Source organism: Lactuca saligna, chromosome 9, assembly GCF_052625555.1.
Source record: "Lactuca saligna cultivar CGN05327 chromosome 9, ASM5262555v1, whole genome shotgun sequence".
Classification (NCBI taxonomy): Eukaryota; Viridiplantae; Streptophyta; class Magnoliopsida; order Asterales; family Asteraceae; genus Lactuca; species Lactuca saligna.
The window spans coordinates 58,922,760-58,940,728 of NC_136425.1; the positions used below are offsets into that span (position 1 = coordinate 58,922,760).

General features: G+C 32.2%; 2 protein-coding genes across 4 annotated transcripts; one reads left to right on the forward strand and one right to left on the reverse strand.

Annotated features, from left to right (window-relative positions):
- The first annotated feature begins 4,445 nt into the window (after positions 1–4,445).
- On the forward strand, positions 4,446–8,312 carry LOC145014686 (uncharacterized). 3 transcript variants are annotated; one of them, XM_078973119.1, is made up of 8 exons: positions 4,446–4,679; positions 4,801–5,000; positions 5,108–5,308; positions 5,395–5,517; positions 5,598–5,635; positions 5,716–5,821; positions 5,914–7,143; positions 7,753–8,312. In XM_078973119.1, exons 2-8 carry the CDS (start codon positions 4,923–4,925, stop codon positions 7,981–7,983), a joined length of 2,007 nt encoding a protein of 668 aa, XP_078829245.1. In that variant the 5' UTR covers positions 4,446–4,679; positions 4,801–4,922; the 3' UTR covers positions 7,984–8,312. The 3 variants fall into 3 exon arrangements, with proteins under 3 accessions (XP_078829245.1, XP_078829247.1, XP_078829246.1); XM_078973121.1 differs by having other exon boundaries at positions 5,722–5,821; XM_078973120.1 differs by lacking the exon at positions 4,446–4,679 and having other exon boundaries at positions 4,722–5,000.
- SHOC1 (shortage in chiasmata 1) lies at positions 8,038–12,857 on the reverse strand. Its single transcript, XM_078974716.1, has 8 exons — positions 12,465–12,857; positions 12,240–12,415; positions 11,949–11,985; positions 11,440–11,526; positions 11,248–11,346; positions 9,564–11,171; positions 8,229–9,464; positions 8,038–8,136 (listed from the first exon to the last, which is right to left on the reverse strand). Exons 1-8 carry the CDS (start codon positions 12,744–12,746, stop codon positions 8,047–8,049), a joined length of 3,615 nt encoding a protein of 1,204 aa, XP_078830842.1. The 5' UTR covers positions 12,747–12,857; the 3' UTR covers positions 8,038–8,046.
- Between the last annotated feature and the right edge of the window lie 5,112 nt (positions 12,858–17,969).

The following is a 17,969-nucleotide window of genomic DNA, read 5'->3' on the forward strand; positions in this document are numbered from 1 at the left end:
CGTTATGAGAAGCCAAATAACCATTACACATTACATAAAAGTTAAATGTGTAATAAGAAGTTAAAGATTACTTTCTTCTTAATTCTTGAATCTTAGATTTGGAGAGCACAACAACGTGCTTGATTATCGTATATGGAATTCAAGATAGTAGAGGATCAAAAGAATATGCAGTCATATATATATATATATATATATATATATATATATATATATATATATATATATATATATATATATATATATATATATATATATATATATATATATATATATATATATATATATATATATTCAATGATGATGATTACAAACCATAATTAATATAATTTAAATAATTTGTTAAATATATTCTAGTTGTAATTTCTATTTTTTGTAAGATATATTATTGTTCTTCTATCTCTCTTATGCAACTTTTATTTTATTTTTAGAATGTATAATATATATGCGATTTAAAAGAAAAAATAGTCCATCCTTATTTTTTTAAGCATGATAGATTTGTTGTAACGTGAACAATATTGGAATTCGTTATCTAATATATATATATATATATATATATATATATATATATATATATATATATATATATATATATATATATATATATATATATATATATATATATGGAAAAGTGAATATACCTTTAAGAGTACATAAGCTTAGGTACCCAAACCCACAATAATACGTCGTTTTGTTTGATATATTCATTATAATGCTCTTTAACTTTAATTTCTAACTTGATTTACAATTAAGATTTTCAAAATTTCACTATTATCTTCCTTTACATCACGTCTTTTTGTCAAACACCTAGTAGGCTATATATATTATAGTTGAAAATAAAAATTATGTAAGAGTAAGATAAATATGAAATTTATAAAAATATTGGAAGTAAATCAAGTTATAAGTTGAATTATAAAAACATTGGATAATTATAATGTATATATATGATAAAAAAACGACGTAGTATTATGTGTTTGAGTACCTAAGCTTATATACCTTAACGATATATTCACTTTTCCAATATATATATATATATATATATATATAAAGAGAGAGAGAGAGAGAGAGAGAGAGAGTCAAGATCAAATAAGAAGAAAACTTATGGTAGGAAGGTAAGAAGTTTTTTTTTCTACATATTTTTTTCACGAACAAATAAAATGAATCATTAGATGATTCACAAGAAAAAATTCTCAAAAAAACATTTTGATGATTCATTTATATAATGATTTTGTTGTTATTCATTAAAATTGTCATAAAAGTAAATTTTTTCTTAATTTACTTTAAAATGAATCATAAAGATGTTTTTTTGAGAATTTTTTCTTGTGAATTATCTTACAAATGAATCAACTAGTGATTCATTTTTTTTTGTTCGTCAAAAAAATATGTAGAAAAAAGACTTGTTACCTTCCTACCAAAAAAATTTCTTACCAGATATATATATATATATATATATATATATATATATATATATATATATATATATATATATATATATATATATATATATATATAAACTTTTTAAATAGAATTTAACACTTCAAATATTATATCGTATTTGCATTTAGTCTCTAGGACCTTGGTGGTCAAATAAAAAGTTGGCAGGAACAGAGCACCGACATGCCACCCCATTCTCTCCGCCACTTATTGTAAAATTGATCCAAACATGAGTTCCTCTGAAATTTAAGTTCAAAAGCATGTTGTTACCTCCGACCCACATTTTGTATGTTTTGTGTGTTTATGTCACAAGGAAGCCAAAATTCGTGTGTTCTATCACAAACACACATTTTTGAATATTTAGACCACTATTACATATAAATATTTTCAAACAATAAATTCTGCCACATACGTAGCATAGGTTCCTTTCTAGTAGGAATGTAAATTATACAAATCTTCTACATATTCTAACTTTACATTTTATTTTTATTTTTTCGAGTGTAAATAGAATTTAGAGTGAGATTGAAAATAGACAAGGAAAATCTCCAATAAAATCCTAAAATTTTGGCTCGGTTTACGTTTTAGTCCTAAACTAATTTTTGTTTACGAAAAAGTCCTAAAAACTGGCAAAAATATGCATTTTAACCATTTTTGACCGGTTGGAACCGTCAACAAATTAATTTTGAACTATTTCATAAACTGACACAAAATATTGGAACTATTTCACAAAATGACCCAAAATATTAGGACTTTTCTACAAAAAATATTAGGATTTTTCTGCAAACAAAAACATTATTATTATTATTATTATTATTATTATTATTATACTAAAAATATAAACAAATATACTAATTTTTAAATTCATTATTATTAATATTTTTAATAATACATATAAATACACTTAAATAAAAAAATATATTAAAGAAATTATTTAAACATGATGGTGGTGGTGATGGTAATGTTTTAAGCAATGAAATCATGAAGTTGCCTATTTGTAAAATTGTGTATAAATTTCTTAAGATAAAAGGATTTCTCACTTTGTATATAAAATTTATTAAGGTAGAATGATTTTTTTTCAGACCCAACAGATCTACAATAAATATTTATATTGGTGGCCCATATGAATATTTGAAAATATTAATTACAAGATCTTGTTTAATAGAAAGTAATATATTTTGTTTTGCTTTATCACACTATATCTGCTATGTTTCCAAAAAACCACAAAGATAAAGTAATGAAAAAGTGCAACACAAATGTTGGTAATTCAAATACTTACACACAAGACATACATGCATATCACACCTTCACTATTTGTAAACAATTTGAAAAATCAATAGCTTCTTTTAAATTGTTAAATGTTAATATTCTGAATTTAAAACAAGAATAACTAGGGATGAGCAAATGGACCGAGGAACCGGCCGGAACCGGAACCCGATGGAACCGGTCGGGCCGGGACCGGGACGTTATTTTTGTGGATTTTTGGAACCGGTAGAACCGGCAAAAACCGGAACCGTATGATGCTATTTTTTAAGGATCGGTTCCAACATTTGAAGACACGACAAGAACCGGTAGGAACCGGTAGAACTGGAACCGATAGAACCGTCGGGCCGGTTCGGTTCTTGATTTTGGCCGAAGCCGGTTCCCAGTTCCGGTCCGGTTCGGGCCGGTTCCGGCTAGTTCGGTCCTTTTGCTCATCCCTAAGAATAACAAATGTGAAATGATCATATACAAAGTTAGAATATACAAAAAGACATTCATAATTTCAATGCTTAAAACATTATCATCCGCTCAACCTTCACCTTTATAAAATGTCTTTAATATTTTTTTATTTAAATGTATTTATATGTATTATTAACAACATTAATAATAACAAATTTAAAAAATAATATACTTATTTATATTTTTAATGTAATAATAATAATAATAATAATAACAAGGTTTTTGTTTGCAGAAAAACCCTAATATTTTTTTTTTTGTAGAAAAATCCCAATATTTTGAATCAATTTATGAAATAGTCCCAAATTAATTTGTTACCGGTTCCAACCAGTCAAAAAGGATCAAAATGCAAACTTTTGCCGATTTTTAGGACTTTTTCATAAACAAAAATTAATTTATGACTAAAACATAAACCAGGTAAAAAATTTAAAACTTTATTGGAGATTTCCCAATAGACAATTATAAACTCTATTTTACACTTTATTTTTACACTTTAAAAATAAAGTGTGGTTGAAAATGCACTAAAGATTAATATAATTGTATTTAACAGATTCCAATTTGTGACAATTCTTTATTAAAAAATGTTTTAGACCGTTCTCAATCGTAATACAAAAATATCACCACTTTTGCAATTAGTGAATTGCATATTGTGAAATAGAAAAATAGAAAACCTTGATTGACGTGTCCGGGCAAAACAAGTTGTAGCAAGGAGCCGATAATGTTTTGGTTAAACTAAACGCTAAACGCTTATAGTGCCAAACAATGTTTTTTTGTTTAAAACGTAACGTTTTTTCAAACATTAAAAGCTAGAAGCTTTTAAACGCTCTATGTCAAACATGTATTAAAAGAAACCTAAAAAAATTCCTACTTCAATTTTTTTAAAACATAAATCACCTAATATAAATTTAGAAAAAACCAATAGTAGCAGATCTTGATTTATTTTAGAATCTCACGATTGACAATTAGAATAATTAATTACCGGTTTTGTTATGGACGAAAAGATAATCAGTTGATTAAATTACCAGTATCATAAAATATTTTAAGTATTGTGATAGTATTTTAGTATGCAGTAATCCTTGATTTAATAAAGGTTGCGAGATTAAAGATGATAATTAAGTCCATGATAGACGTTGTAACGCACATGGGCCTCACATGGGTAGACGCATTTATTGAATAACAGGGTTGGAAGTTATACACGTCAGTCAATGATAATAGGGCATCATCCACTTCATATGTTTCAATAATGTATATGGGACTGCCTCCATAAAAGCATCCATATAGCTGGAACCCCAAGTTTGGTGCTGTTTTTGGTCCCCCAAATAATACTCCTTAAATTCCATATATCCTAATTTCGAATATTTCCTCAGTAACCTAAAATACCACTTCAATTATCATACCTTCGTTTTTAATACCCGAAACCATGGAGGATCGGGTTTTGAAGGATTCGAATTCGAACGTTACTCTGACATCGAGCAATACTATATTCTAGTATATAGTATGGCTATGGCTACCTACCTTGTTGTCTACTTAAAGTACATTTTTTAATCGATTTATTTGGGATTATAATTTATTTTTAACTTTTTTTTTTTATGGTGATAAAGAAAAAGGCTTCTTACCTTACCCTATCATTTATTGTTCTTCCACCTACGCCAGCTATGTACATTATGCCATGACTACAAAGCACAACACATAATGCAACAACAACAAACATTTCAACAAATCAACAAAAACAACAGAAAACAGAGGCATTGAGTGATTTTACCTGTGAGAAAGATATGTTCAAGTCGGGAAGATGGAAGGCCCAAAACAGCAAGATCAAAGTCATGTTCCAGTTGCAATTTCAAGCAACACAGGTAATGTATATATATACTTATATGTTTTTAGTTTTTTAGTTTTTAGTATTTAGTTACTGTAATGTGATTATGGTTTTGAGTTTTGAAAGTTTACCTTTTGATTGTAGGTGCCAAAGGTGAAAGGAAAAGGGTTGATGATATCTTTGATCCCAGGGGATATTGGGAAGCCTACAGCGAAACTAGAGAAAGCTCCGGTTGTTGAAGGGACTTGTACATGGGAAGATCCTATTTATGAGATGGTTAAATTGGTTAAGAATCAGAAAACCGAAACATATAAAGAGAAAATTTATTTCTTCAATGTGCAAACGGTGGGTAAACAGTAACTACTAAAAAAAATTAAAATTCGCATCATTTTATTTTCTGTCGTAATGTGTTTTTGGGTTATCACATACAGGGATCTTCGAAATCAGGTTTTATTGGAGAAGTTGGGGTTGATTTTGCTAATTTTGCAGAGGCAACTGAACCTTTACAACTTTCTCTCCCCTTAACAGCTTCAGAGTCTGGTGCAATTTTACATGTAAGTTTTTTTTATATATAACATATAAAGGTTGTTGATATTTTGTTTACTGATACTTATGAAATGGTGAAATGGGATAGGTGTTCATCCAAAAGATGCAACGAACGGATGAACAGAGGTAATTAATTAATAATCAATTTAAAATTTTTTTTTTAACATGAATCAGTGTAAAAATATTCATCGACTTTTTGGGGGTAGTTTCAGGGAGTCTGAAGAGAATGAGTCTCTGAGGTCTGAATCACTCAGATTGAAGAATCAATTAAGTGATAGCAGTGAAAACGGGAATATCCTTGATTTTGCTGAAGTAAGATTAATTACATTATATAATAAATATATGTTAGTTACTAAAGACAATATTCTGGATTTTTCTTATGGATTGTTTTTAATGTTAATCAGGATACAACTGTTTCAAGGAACTCAAAACCTGTGAATAAGAAGGTTGAAAAGCATCAAAAACAAAGATCAAGCACAGATTGGTCAATGGGTTCACTTTCAGATAGAAGTATGGCTGATTTAATAAACAGCCCAGAGCACAACAATCAAATTCAAAACAATGAGGATCAGAGACTTTATGCTGAAGCATCAAGAAATGCAGTTGAAGTTTTGAAAAGTAATGTTTCAAGGTTGGAAAGGCAAGTGGAAATGTCAGATTTGGAGTTGGAATCTCTTCGTAAGCAAATACTTAAAGAGAATAAACGAGGACAAGATCTGTTGAAGAAAGTAACTGAACTTCAGGAGGAGAAAGAAGCACTTGAAGAGGAAAAGAAAAAAGATATTGCTACAATGAAGGAGTTGTATGGTGAACTAGAGGTTGAAAAGAGGGAGAAAGAGGGGTTGAAGGTTCATGTTGACGATATTACCCTCGATTACAAGTTTTTATTACAAGAGAATGAAGACATGTCTTTGAAATTAGAGAATGTGGAGAATGAATATTCAAATTCGTTAACCATGGTTAAACAGTATGAAATCCAAGTGAAGAGATTAGAGGAAAAGGTTATGAATCAAGCTTTGGAAATTTCACAATCTTTTGATACGATTAGTGAATATGAAACGCATATTAAGGGATTAGAGAAAGAATTGGAGAAACAAGGGCGTGATTTTGAAGATGATGTGGAAGATTTGATGAAATCCAAATTAGAAACAGATGAGGATTTGAGAAACGCAAGGTTAGAAAATCAAAGTTTGAAGCAACAGATGAGAGAAATGCAAGAAGCAGTTGAGAACTCAAATGTAGAGCTTTCGTTGATGAAAAGTACACACAAGAAAGAAGTAGAGAAGCTTTGTGATCAAATGAATATGCAAGAAGAACAGATTAAGGAAATGTTATTAGAGCTTGAAAAAGTTGGAGAAAGAGAAGTAATGGTGATGGAATTTGGGTCTTTAAAGATGGAAACAGAAAAACTACAGAAGGAGTCGACAAATTGGACAAGTTTGATGAGTGAAAAGAATGTTATGATTAGAACTTTGCAATCAGAACTTAAAATGCTAAGAGATGATTACAATGAGTTGCAAAAAAGATTATTGGGAATTGAGTCAGAGAAAGTCAACTTAAGGAAAGAAGTTTCTAAATTAGAGCATAACTTAAGGAAGAAGGAAGATCAGCCAAAACATCTGAAACTATTCCAGGTAAATATTGCAAATTAAATTCGTAACAATGATATAACATTTTTTTTTCTTTTTTATTTTAATAAATATATACGTAATAATTTTATCTTTTATTTATAACAATGTTCAATGTGGACTCTAGATTTATCTTTAGATAAGCAGGTTTTCTAAAACATTTCACATACATGAAGATAAATTAGTTAAATTGAATAAAAAAAAAACTATTGAAGAGGTCAATGATTATGGATGTTCAAGAATAAATTACAAAAATGGTCCTTGTGCTTTCTGATTTTTACCATGTTCAATCCACAATTGAAGCATTGTCCAGTTTTGGTCCTTGGGACTTCACATATTGGTCCTTATTACAAGATTCCAAGGACCAAAATCGATATGAAACCTTGTAATAAGGACCAAAAGTGAAGAAGATTTCATTTTTGGACTACATGGTAGAAAATCAGAAAGCTCGGGGACCATTTTTGTAATTTACTCAAAAATCTACTTGAATAGCACAATAAAAGGTCAATAACTCAAAAATCAGAAAGTTCAGGGGGGCATTTTTGTAATTTACTCTAAAATCTACTTGAATAGCACGATAAAAGGTCAATAACTCATCAGATGACTAATTTACAGGAAAGTAAAGTAGATTGTGATGTGAGCACTAGCAAACATGATGAGCAGAAGGTGAACAAATTATTAAGTGAAATATCATCATTGGATGAAAAGAACAAACATATGGAAAGTGAGCTGAAAGAGATGCAGGAAAAATATACAGAAATAAGTCTTAGATTTGCTGAGGTGGAAGGTGAAAGACAACAACTGGTAATGACTTTGAGAAATATTCGAAATGGTAAGAAGAAATAGGACTACAGTAGATAATAATAATAACTGTAACATACTCTGTGGGGTTTTACTTTTACCTCAACATTACAATCTTCTTTTCAGAGTTTGATCAGTCTTATCACTCCAAATTAGCTTGCTTTGGCCCTTGATTCCATCTGTAGCAAAAGTTAGCTTCTGTAACAAAGTAAAAGAATTTCATGTTAAGATTTATACGCATTAGAAGTATGAATATTAGAATATTAGAAGTATGAATAAAAATAACAAACCCTTTTTGCTCTCTTGTCAATTGGTGTCCATGTTTGTGGCAGTGAAGGTGATGATGACTTTACAGGTTTTGATGAATTTGATAATTGAATTGTTCCCTTTTGTTTGTGTTCCATGTTTTGCATGTTGCTTTTGCTGTTGCTGTTGCTTTTGTACCTATAAAAGTCAAGTATAGATGGACTTTTTCTCTTTCTAAACTTTGATGAATTCCCTGAGTGTCCAAAACAAGGAGCAGATGAAATTAATGGAAGAGATTGCTGACGAATCCTGCTCTTTTCCTTAATTCTGTTTAAAAAATCTATAGTCCATGGTGACCCTTTCTGTGGTTGAGCTGATGAAATAGCTTTTGATAATGGTGTCTCATCATTCTTACATTCTCCCTTCTCTTTACAAAAATTCATTGGAGAATTCACTATTGAGGAAGCTTTTAAATCTGTTTGTGAATTCAGTGTAATCTCAGCAGCTGTAGGAAAACTAGGAAGACTCCACCAATCATTTTTTCTAGTTCCATAATTGTCTGGAGCACTTCTTGTTGGAAAAGATATAGTGTGCCCAAAGGTGAAGTCCTCACCTGCCATGTCATCATCACTAATGTCAATAACTTGACCTTTATACCCTTCTTGCAGACCTTTAGATCTCTGTTTTTCACCAAAATACATCTCATCAAAGTCCATGTTGATTTTTGGAGTATCCCACGTAACATCATTAAATGAGTAATCCATGGGCATGTCAATGTACTTTCTTTTCTTTGACTCATGGTCAATTTTAGGACAACAATGTCCAGAATCATGTCCAGAAGAAACTGAAGAACAGCAATCTGTCATTCCTGATTTAGAATCTTCTCTTTCTCCATATTTACACAAAGCAGTGAACAATATGATGCTTGATTCAGGAACAAGGTATTTTTTTACAGCACAAACCCTTTGCTGATGTGGCATTTCAAGAAACTGAATGAGTGATCCGACTGATGAGAGTATTGCATGAGCTGAGAGGGGATTAACCGAAGGGAATCTGGATAGAAATGATTCAGCTAATGTTTCTGATTCAGGCATTTTGGGATATAGACCTTTAGTTGACTTTACAGCATGTGAAATACAGTTGACTATTATCTCATCAGTTGTATCACATGAATATGAACAAAAGAGTTGTAAGTCAATTCCTAGACTTGCTGCAGCTACATATAATTCAGCTGATGATTCCATTATACCACCAAGGAAACCAACTTCTCCTTCAAATATCTATAAAAAAAAAATTATTTTTCAAAAACGTCAATTTAAATTAATAAATGAATGTGATTTTGACTTTTGAGTTTGAGGTTGATATCATATGATACTTACCAGAATGCAGCCACTGAAAGCGAAACTAATTGATGTCAAAACATTTGCTGCAATATTTTCAACACATGAAGAACATTCACTATCTGAAGATGTCTTTGTTCTAATGTTTTTGATGTCATACCACACTAAACAAACTGCAGCACTAATTATAACATCAACTGGTAGATTTAAATCCCTTTCAACAACTTGTACTCCTTGTTTCTCCATTGCAAGGATTTTTTGGTATGTGGATCTTCTTGAAATTATCATTTCTGTATCAACATTTTGGGTGTTCACAATTATAATGGCATCAGGTAACGAACACGTGTTTGTGTTGATTTTCTTTGATTCCATAGCTGAGGGTAATTCCGGTATTTTGGTGGTATCATGTGTCTCGAGTAGACTCTTAGATGAAACCACAGGAAGGGCATGATCCATTTCAGGTTTCTTATCTGTTGTTTTTTTCTGTTTTTTGACAAAAGTATCCTCTAAGGAGTTTAAGAAGAAGTCTAGATCATTAAACTCTGACATTGATTCAACAAACTGAGGATCCTTGTTCACCTTATTGTCAACTAAAGCTTCTCCAATTTCCATCTTCTTGCTTATATCATTTAACTTACTTGAAGCAATTCCATCATGAGGAATTGAATCCATCGAATTTCCACTCATTTGTATTTTCAGCACCTCAATGTTCTCTTTACATTTTTGCTCATTTGAACATTCATCAAATAAAACAAACTCCAAAATCGGGATCTGAATGTTACATGATTTCATGTTTGCATCCACACTGTAAGTGTCTATATCCTCAAACATTTTCAAGGAAGTGGATATATTATGACTGGAATTGGAAATATCTTCCTCTAATAAATGCCAATCCAAATATATATCATCTGAACTAGAGGAAGGTTGCAGCTTCAACTTCAGAAATATTTCCTCAACGATTTCTTGTACTGAAAGAATCTTTTCATGATCAGAAAAAATAGGAACAGGTAGGGATTTGAATGAATCGTCTCTCAGAGTAAGTTCATGTTCGACAATTAAGCCATTGAAAGTGATCAAGGTTGTGTCCCCAAACATCTGTTCACAATGTTCTATTTCATTTATAACTTCAGTGTTAGAAAACACTTGAGAAAAATGGGAAGTATTTGTATCAAAGAATTTGAGTGGCTCAAATACAAGTGGGGTCAATGTTAAAGAGGAATATCCATGGTCAATGGCATTTATGATGTACTCTGGATCAAACTTCACACATGATACCTCAAATTGATGACATGGAACTGGAGGGTGGTTTAAAAGATGTTCCAATAAATTGAATTCTGTAGAAAGAAAATGATCATTGTCATCAAACGCCAATTCATCTTTTTGGATCCATTGTTGGGGTTCATTGCTTTCAAATATGATATGTTTGTCTTCAGATATATTGCTGTTAATTCCCAGACTTGTCTCGTCTATTTCCAATAGAGGAAATGTTCTAAGAGTGGAATATATTTGGCCCTCAATCAAACTGCCATTGTCAAAGATATCAGACTTATGATCTTCCTGGAACTCTAGATGATAATCTTCTATATGGAAAATTGATTTCTGTATATCCAGAAGTTTTTGCACCTCATGTGAAAAATCAAGCAGATCCTGTAAAAAAAATGAATATCCTTAAGAAAGTGGCTTTAAAGTTTCAACACGAAGAATATTATAGTAAATTTTGTACCAGATTAACTTCTTCATCTGCAATTTCAAAGAAAAGCTGCATCTTCTCATCATGCAAAACACAAGAATCTTTCTGCAGGTGACAGAGTACAGACTTATGCTGAGAATAAGATATATAGTTACATGTACAACACTAGTTCCATCCTTAAGTGGTTGGAACACAAGTTAATTGTGATTGGAGAAAGTTTCTTACCAAAGATAATTGAAGTTCTGGAGTTTCAAATTCAATTAATGTAGAGATGGTGTTAGAAGCACCATCTAAACAGCCATCAATTTTCTCCTGCAGAAGCATATACAATGAGTGAAAAGGCTTAGCCCAAATAAAATAATGTGAAATGAATGATAAGATATTAAAATCTTTCAAAGCTATTGGGAATTTTGGTTTCTCACGCTTTTCCAGCACGAATATCACTGATTCACGTAGTTATTCCCATCACATAAAACTCAAAAAGAAATGTAAACTAAAGAAATACAACAACTGAAGTTTTCAATGCAAAACTTAGCAATCATGAAGAACAAGATGTCCATATCTGAAACTGAATCCAAATGTGTTGTATTCCGATTCCAGTGTATGTAACCTATGCTCTATGGCATATCATATAATGCAATGATATTTCTCATATTTCTCTTCATATAATTAGTTTAGAAACTTTAAAATAAGAGACTCGTAGTTGTGATAGTATCGGATAATACATTTTAAACCTGTTTGGCAATTTCAATCTTATAACATCCAGTGTAGCTGTGAATTGTAATAGTATCAGCTAATAAAACTTATAACACAAAGATACTGAAAGCCACTAGCTCTATGAATGGCAAAGGTTAAAGTTTTTTACATCAGAATTCACATTAATACTATTTAATTAGGAATTCCTAAATTCAAATAGTAGACTTGCAAAACGGAATCCTGCATGCAGTTATACCATAATCCATAGAAAATGACCTTGTTAATAACTAACTTAAAGTCAAAATCTGGATTCCGTCTTGCAGTTATACCAGATATCACAGCAAACGACCTTCGTAATAATTAGTTTGAAATCAACATCACGAATAGGTGTATTCCAGAATCCATAAAACAATTTCAGTCTGAATAACAAATGTTCCACCAATAGATGCAAGTTAACTTCAGCAGAAGTTAATATGGTGCTCATAGACGCATTGCGAGCAACGAACTAATAATGGATGATCAAACAAAGTGACTTAAAGCTACCCGGTCGTTACCTCTGATGTTACAGCCCTTGCAGTTTGCTGATCGATATCGGAATTGATGTATTGAGGAAGGACGTCGGAGAAGAATTTACTAAGAGATTCATTGACGGAAAATCTCTCGATTTCAGGAGAGATGTTAACAGAGGTGACTTGATCGAAATAGGAGAGATTGTCAAAGTTGAAAAGTTCGGGTGAAGGGAGCTGAGGAGGTGGAAATCGGAGGAAATCTAGGGTTTGTAAGGATTGAGAAGTGGCGGAGGAGTTGAAAAAGTCGGTAAGAAAGCGAGTTCTCATGCCGGAGAGTGAATCAGTTTGCGACTCAGAGATGTTTGCTTTGACAGGATGGAATAGAGGGTGGTTACACAGAGGTCGGTTTCTTAGGCATTAACGTAATGTTTTCGTACCAATTTGGCGCCCATATGTGAAAAAGGAAAGGAGTAAGGAATTTTGATGCACACGAATTTAATTTATTTTTTTATTTTTTTATTTTTTTTTGTATAATAATAATATTTGATTTTTATTTAGAAATATTGTCACCAAGATATTTAAATTTGAAACATTTTAAAGATTTATTTTGTTTGTTTGTTTTTTTTTTTAATTACCATATAATTTCCTACGGAGGTAAACGAAATGAACATTCAACAAATCATTTGTGAATTGTTCGGTCGAAAGTTTGTTTAATAAATGAATTAATATGAACACAATTTCTCGTTTGTTTAGTTAAACGAACATGAACAATGGTCTCGTTCGTTGATTTATGTCCGTGAACATTCTTTTATATTGTTCGTTTACTTTCTTTTATGTTCGTTCGTTTAAATTTATTTATATTGATATATGTTCGATTGTTTTCTATTATATTACTATAGTATATGTTCGTTTATGTTCATATATATACAATTGTGTTTTTTTTTATCTATGTCCGTTTATGTTCATTTAACATATTCACAAATATAAACGAACGAAAATAAACAAGGTAATTTGTTAAAAGAACGAATATGAACAAGAAAACTTGTTCGTGTATCTATTCATGTTCGTTCATTTGTTTGGCTAACTTAACGAACGAACATGAACAAGTCCTTGTTCGTGTTTGTTCGGTTTGTTTGTAGCCCTAAGTTTCATTCAACTCCTTTAATTACCGGTTTTCAGCTTTCCTTAAAGTGAAATTCAAAAAAAAAAAAAAAAAAAAAAAAACTCTTTGATTGTGATTTTTTTTTTTACGATTTTACCCTGTATATGGTTTCTTTATTTTAATTTGTACCTCATTATTTTTATACAACTTCTTAATTTCATTTTTTTGGTTCACGCCGGTTATTCATATATATCTTTTAAGGGTTAATAGCATAAAAGCCATAAGATTTACATCCCAATTCTAAATTAGCCCTAAATGGATTTTTTTTATGTCTAATTAGCCATTATGTATGTGTTGACTTTTGCCTCAAACCCTGTTAGCCGGTTTCCCCGGTTTCAGCCGGTTACCCCTTTACAAATAAGGGTTTTACCGTTAGAAACCCATCTTCCACCTCCTACTTCTACATTCTCCGACTTCTTCTTCCACACATCAACTTCTTCATGGCTAGTTCATCTACAGGGTCTACAGGGTCAATGACTTCAGGATTTCAAAATGTTAATGTCAATTTCAGGAACAGAAACAACCCCATGGTTTTGTGTCGTTGTGGTGTTGAGGCTAGCTTCTCAATTTCGTGGACGGACAAGAATCCTGGAAGAAAATTTAGGGGATGCACCAACTACAAGGTATGTTCTTCACTCTTTGATCCAGTATAAAGTTTTGTTATGGGACTAAGGGCAAATCTGTCATAAAAATGTGCAGGATCCTTCCAGGTATTGTAAGTTCTTCATGTGGTTGGACCCACCTTTGCCTAGTGAAGATTACAAAAACCTCATGTACCAAATGCATTTAGCTTTGGTTGGTATGGCTGATGGTAATGCTCAGTTGGAACAGGTGAATGTGGATCAAAATAGGAGGTTGATGTTGATGATGAAGCTTATGTTCATCATGGTCATGCTATTTGTAGTGATGTTGGTAACAGGGACTGTATTGCTGGTGAGATTATAAGAAGTTAGGAAGTTAAGTTTAGTCTTTTGTGAAGTTATTGGTTAGGTGAAATTGTATTAGATGCGTATTTTGGCACAGTTGTAATAGCATCTGAAAACATTTTGATGGTTGTAATATGGATACCCTTGTAATACATAGTCTTACGGGACAATTAATATGAAAAGCATTAACCAGAAATTGACAATTTACTATCCATTACAAACTGACATAGAAATTTGAACTTACTACAAACCACAATCTTTATAAACATAATAGCCAAATACATACATGGAGGGTAACAATCAGAACCAAACTTCCAATTTTACAACAATGTTTACAAGCCAAAATATGATTTCCCAAAATGATAATGTTACTACAATTTACAGTCAAAAGATAACATGTTGTCAACAAATTGGAAGCTTGTTACCAAAAGATGCTTTCACAAAAAAGGGCTATCAAAAGATTTATGCCCAATTAACCCCCCGCCCATAACAACATCAGTCCAATGTAAGTGATTTCTCAGTTGTTGAACCACCTCCATCTGGATCATGTATTTCTTTTCTTAACTTAATCTTGATAATTCTTTCTGAGGGCTTCCTTTTTCTTACCAACGGATCTTGTGTTTCTTGACTGGTCTCTTCATCAACTATACTCTCAACCAACATCTCATTCCTCTCTTTTGTCAACTGTGAATAAGAAATTAACATAAACATATTATCACATAATGTTCAAGAAAATTGTGTTAATAATTAAATTTATAACTACACACCGTATTAAAAGCTTCAACAATTTCCCCATGATCATATCCAGATGCCTGCAGATCTTTAATAGTTTCAAAATCTTCATGGTCGAGCTTTTCATTGCAGGTAAGTACAACTTCATCAAAACCTACCACATTTTGACTTATACTACCATGCACAACCCCTATTCTCCCTACATATTTGATCTTACCTCCCCTCCTTGCCATCATCTTCATTCTCTTCAAAGGAGAAATTGACTGATCAACATTTATCATCTTACCTGCTTCTTTTGATGTGCCCTCAGCAGCTTTCATCTTTCCCTCACTTGCTTCTTTTAATGTATGATCAACAACTTTATTTTGTCCCTCATTTACTTCTTTTGATGTTCCCTCAACAACTTTCTTCTTTCCCTTATCTACTTTCCTTGGTGTCTTTACAATGTTCACAGCTAAATTCCATCCCTCATCTCCCTTTTGTCTACCATTTTTCCTTTTAGGGACAGGGTCTGTGACATCCCCAAAATCACGGCCAGAAAAGACCGATTTTGTTTATGCTTTATGAAAATCAGAGTACTTCATTTTATAAAAAGGTTGCGGAATTTGTTCCCAGAAAAACACGATAAATACGTTATTAAAACATTTTCGAAGAAACGTATTTTTATTCATCTTAAAACGTTTGGGATGTCATCGTTAATACAGAAACATAAGCATAAACAGAACTTACAATTGTTTACACTAGTGATCTACATCTCTTTAAATCTCTCAGTGTAATGTCACTTCATTTCATCACCTATGATATACATAAACTGAGTGGGTCAGGTTGGGAAACCTGGTGAGTACATAGGGTTTTCAACCCACAATAATATAATTATTATGTTTAAACAATCAAACAATCAACCCAATTACCCATCCCCATTATCTTCTTTAGTCTGAAGGATCTACCCTAAGAACCCGCTATTCCTCGTTTATTTATTCCTAAGGATCATCCTAAGGAATCGACACGAAGTCCATCATTATCAAGGCTTATAGAATATATCTGGTGAACACGTAGTCCGAAACATCTTGTAAACACTTAGTTAAAAAGTAACTAGTGAACACACTTAGTTCAAAATACCTAGTGAACACACTCAGTTCAAAGATACGTAGTGAACACACTCAGTTCAAAAATACCTAATGAGCACCTAGTTCAAAAATACCTACATGTTACGAAACTGCTATCGTTCCACTGGACCGTCTAGTATCGTCCATAGTCGTCATCTATACTCCACTAGATGACTGGATCACTGACAACACTGATGTCTCCCATCGTGTTATCACAAAACAACTATTTCATCTACCCATGTTTTTCCCAACACGTTTTGTAGATATAAAATACGTATACAGTTTAAATCATTTAAAACATGTATAAAAATCTTTTACTCAGCATAGACAGCAAGTATTCAGACAATATGTACACATAGCACGTAATTTATATTAAAATACTTCATATCTAAGTGTAAGATGAAAGAGACTATGCACTCACAACACGTAAATTATATAATAAATACTTCATATCTATGTGTAAGATGAAAGGGACCATGCACTCACCTGAGAAGGTGGTGACTCGGTACTCGGACAGCGCTTCGTTTACTTTAAAATAATTTCCTTCGACGAAACCTAGTATTATCACCAATAGATTTTAGTCTATTATTCGCCGAGACTAATTAATAGTCTAGCTATTATTACTATTATATAAGCGTTAAAAAAATTATATAACCCATAATAATAGCCCAAGTATTTATTATATGTTCTTAATAACGTTAATATAATTAAATAAAAACTATATTAAAAATAGCGTAGGCGTAGCTCACTTACAGCGGGTTTTATAGAAAACCAGGCTTTGCTTGGAGCAGCGTTTCCGAGCCGGAAATCTCTTCTTCTCGGAGCCGTCGAGCACTCCGGGGCTTCCGCCTCGTGCTAGGGAGGTTCCCTAGACTTTTCGGGGGATTTCGGGGCTAGAGAGAGGTTTTAGAGAGAGAGTAAAGAGAAGAAAGAATGGGAAAGGTGTGAAGAAAATGAGGGGGGGAGAGGTGGTATTTATAGGGTGAAAATGGCTGAAGTTGGTGCCACATGTCACCATCTAGTGGCAAGACTTGGGGAGAAAGCAATGGCCAAGATTGTGCCACATCAACCATTTTGGCACAGCACACTTCCGACTTCTAAAATTTGTAACTTTCACATACGACCTCCGTTTTTGACGTTCTTTATATCCACGCGTAGGTAAAAATAATATCTACAACTTTCATTTTGACTCCGTCGGCTAATTCTTGACCGATCTTAAATTTAACAGTACGAGGCGTTTAAACTGTTAAATGACCGCGAAGAATCTGTAACTCCTTCATACGGACTCTGTTTTTGTCTGTCTTTTTACCGTTGAGTTCCTATTAATGAGATCTTCAACTCTCATTTAGGTCGCATAAGCCAAAAACCGCTCGAACTAAAATTCAAGTTTCGGGCTGTACACTGCTAAGCCGAATCTTAGAAAAATCATAACTTCTTTATACGAAGTCAGATTTGGGCGTTCTTTTTATGGATTTTCTCGGTTTAACATATTCTATGACTTTCGTTTAGATCACTAAGGCTAAATATCGCTCTGTTGTAAATTCACTTTTTACGCTTCCCGGTGCCGTGCCGGTTCCGTCGCGAAACTTCGACGGGTCATAACTTCTTTGTTATAACTCGGATT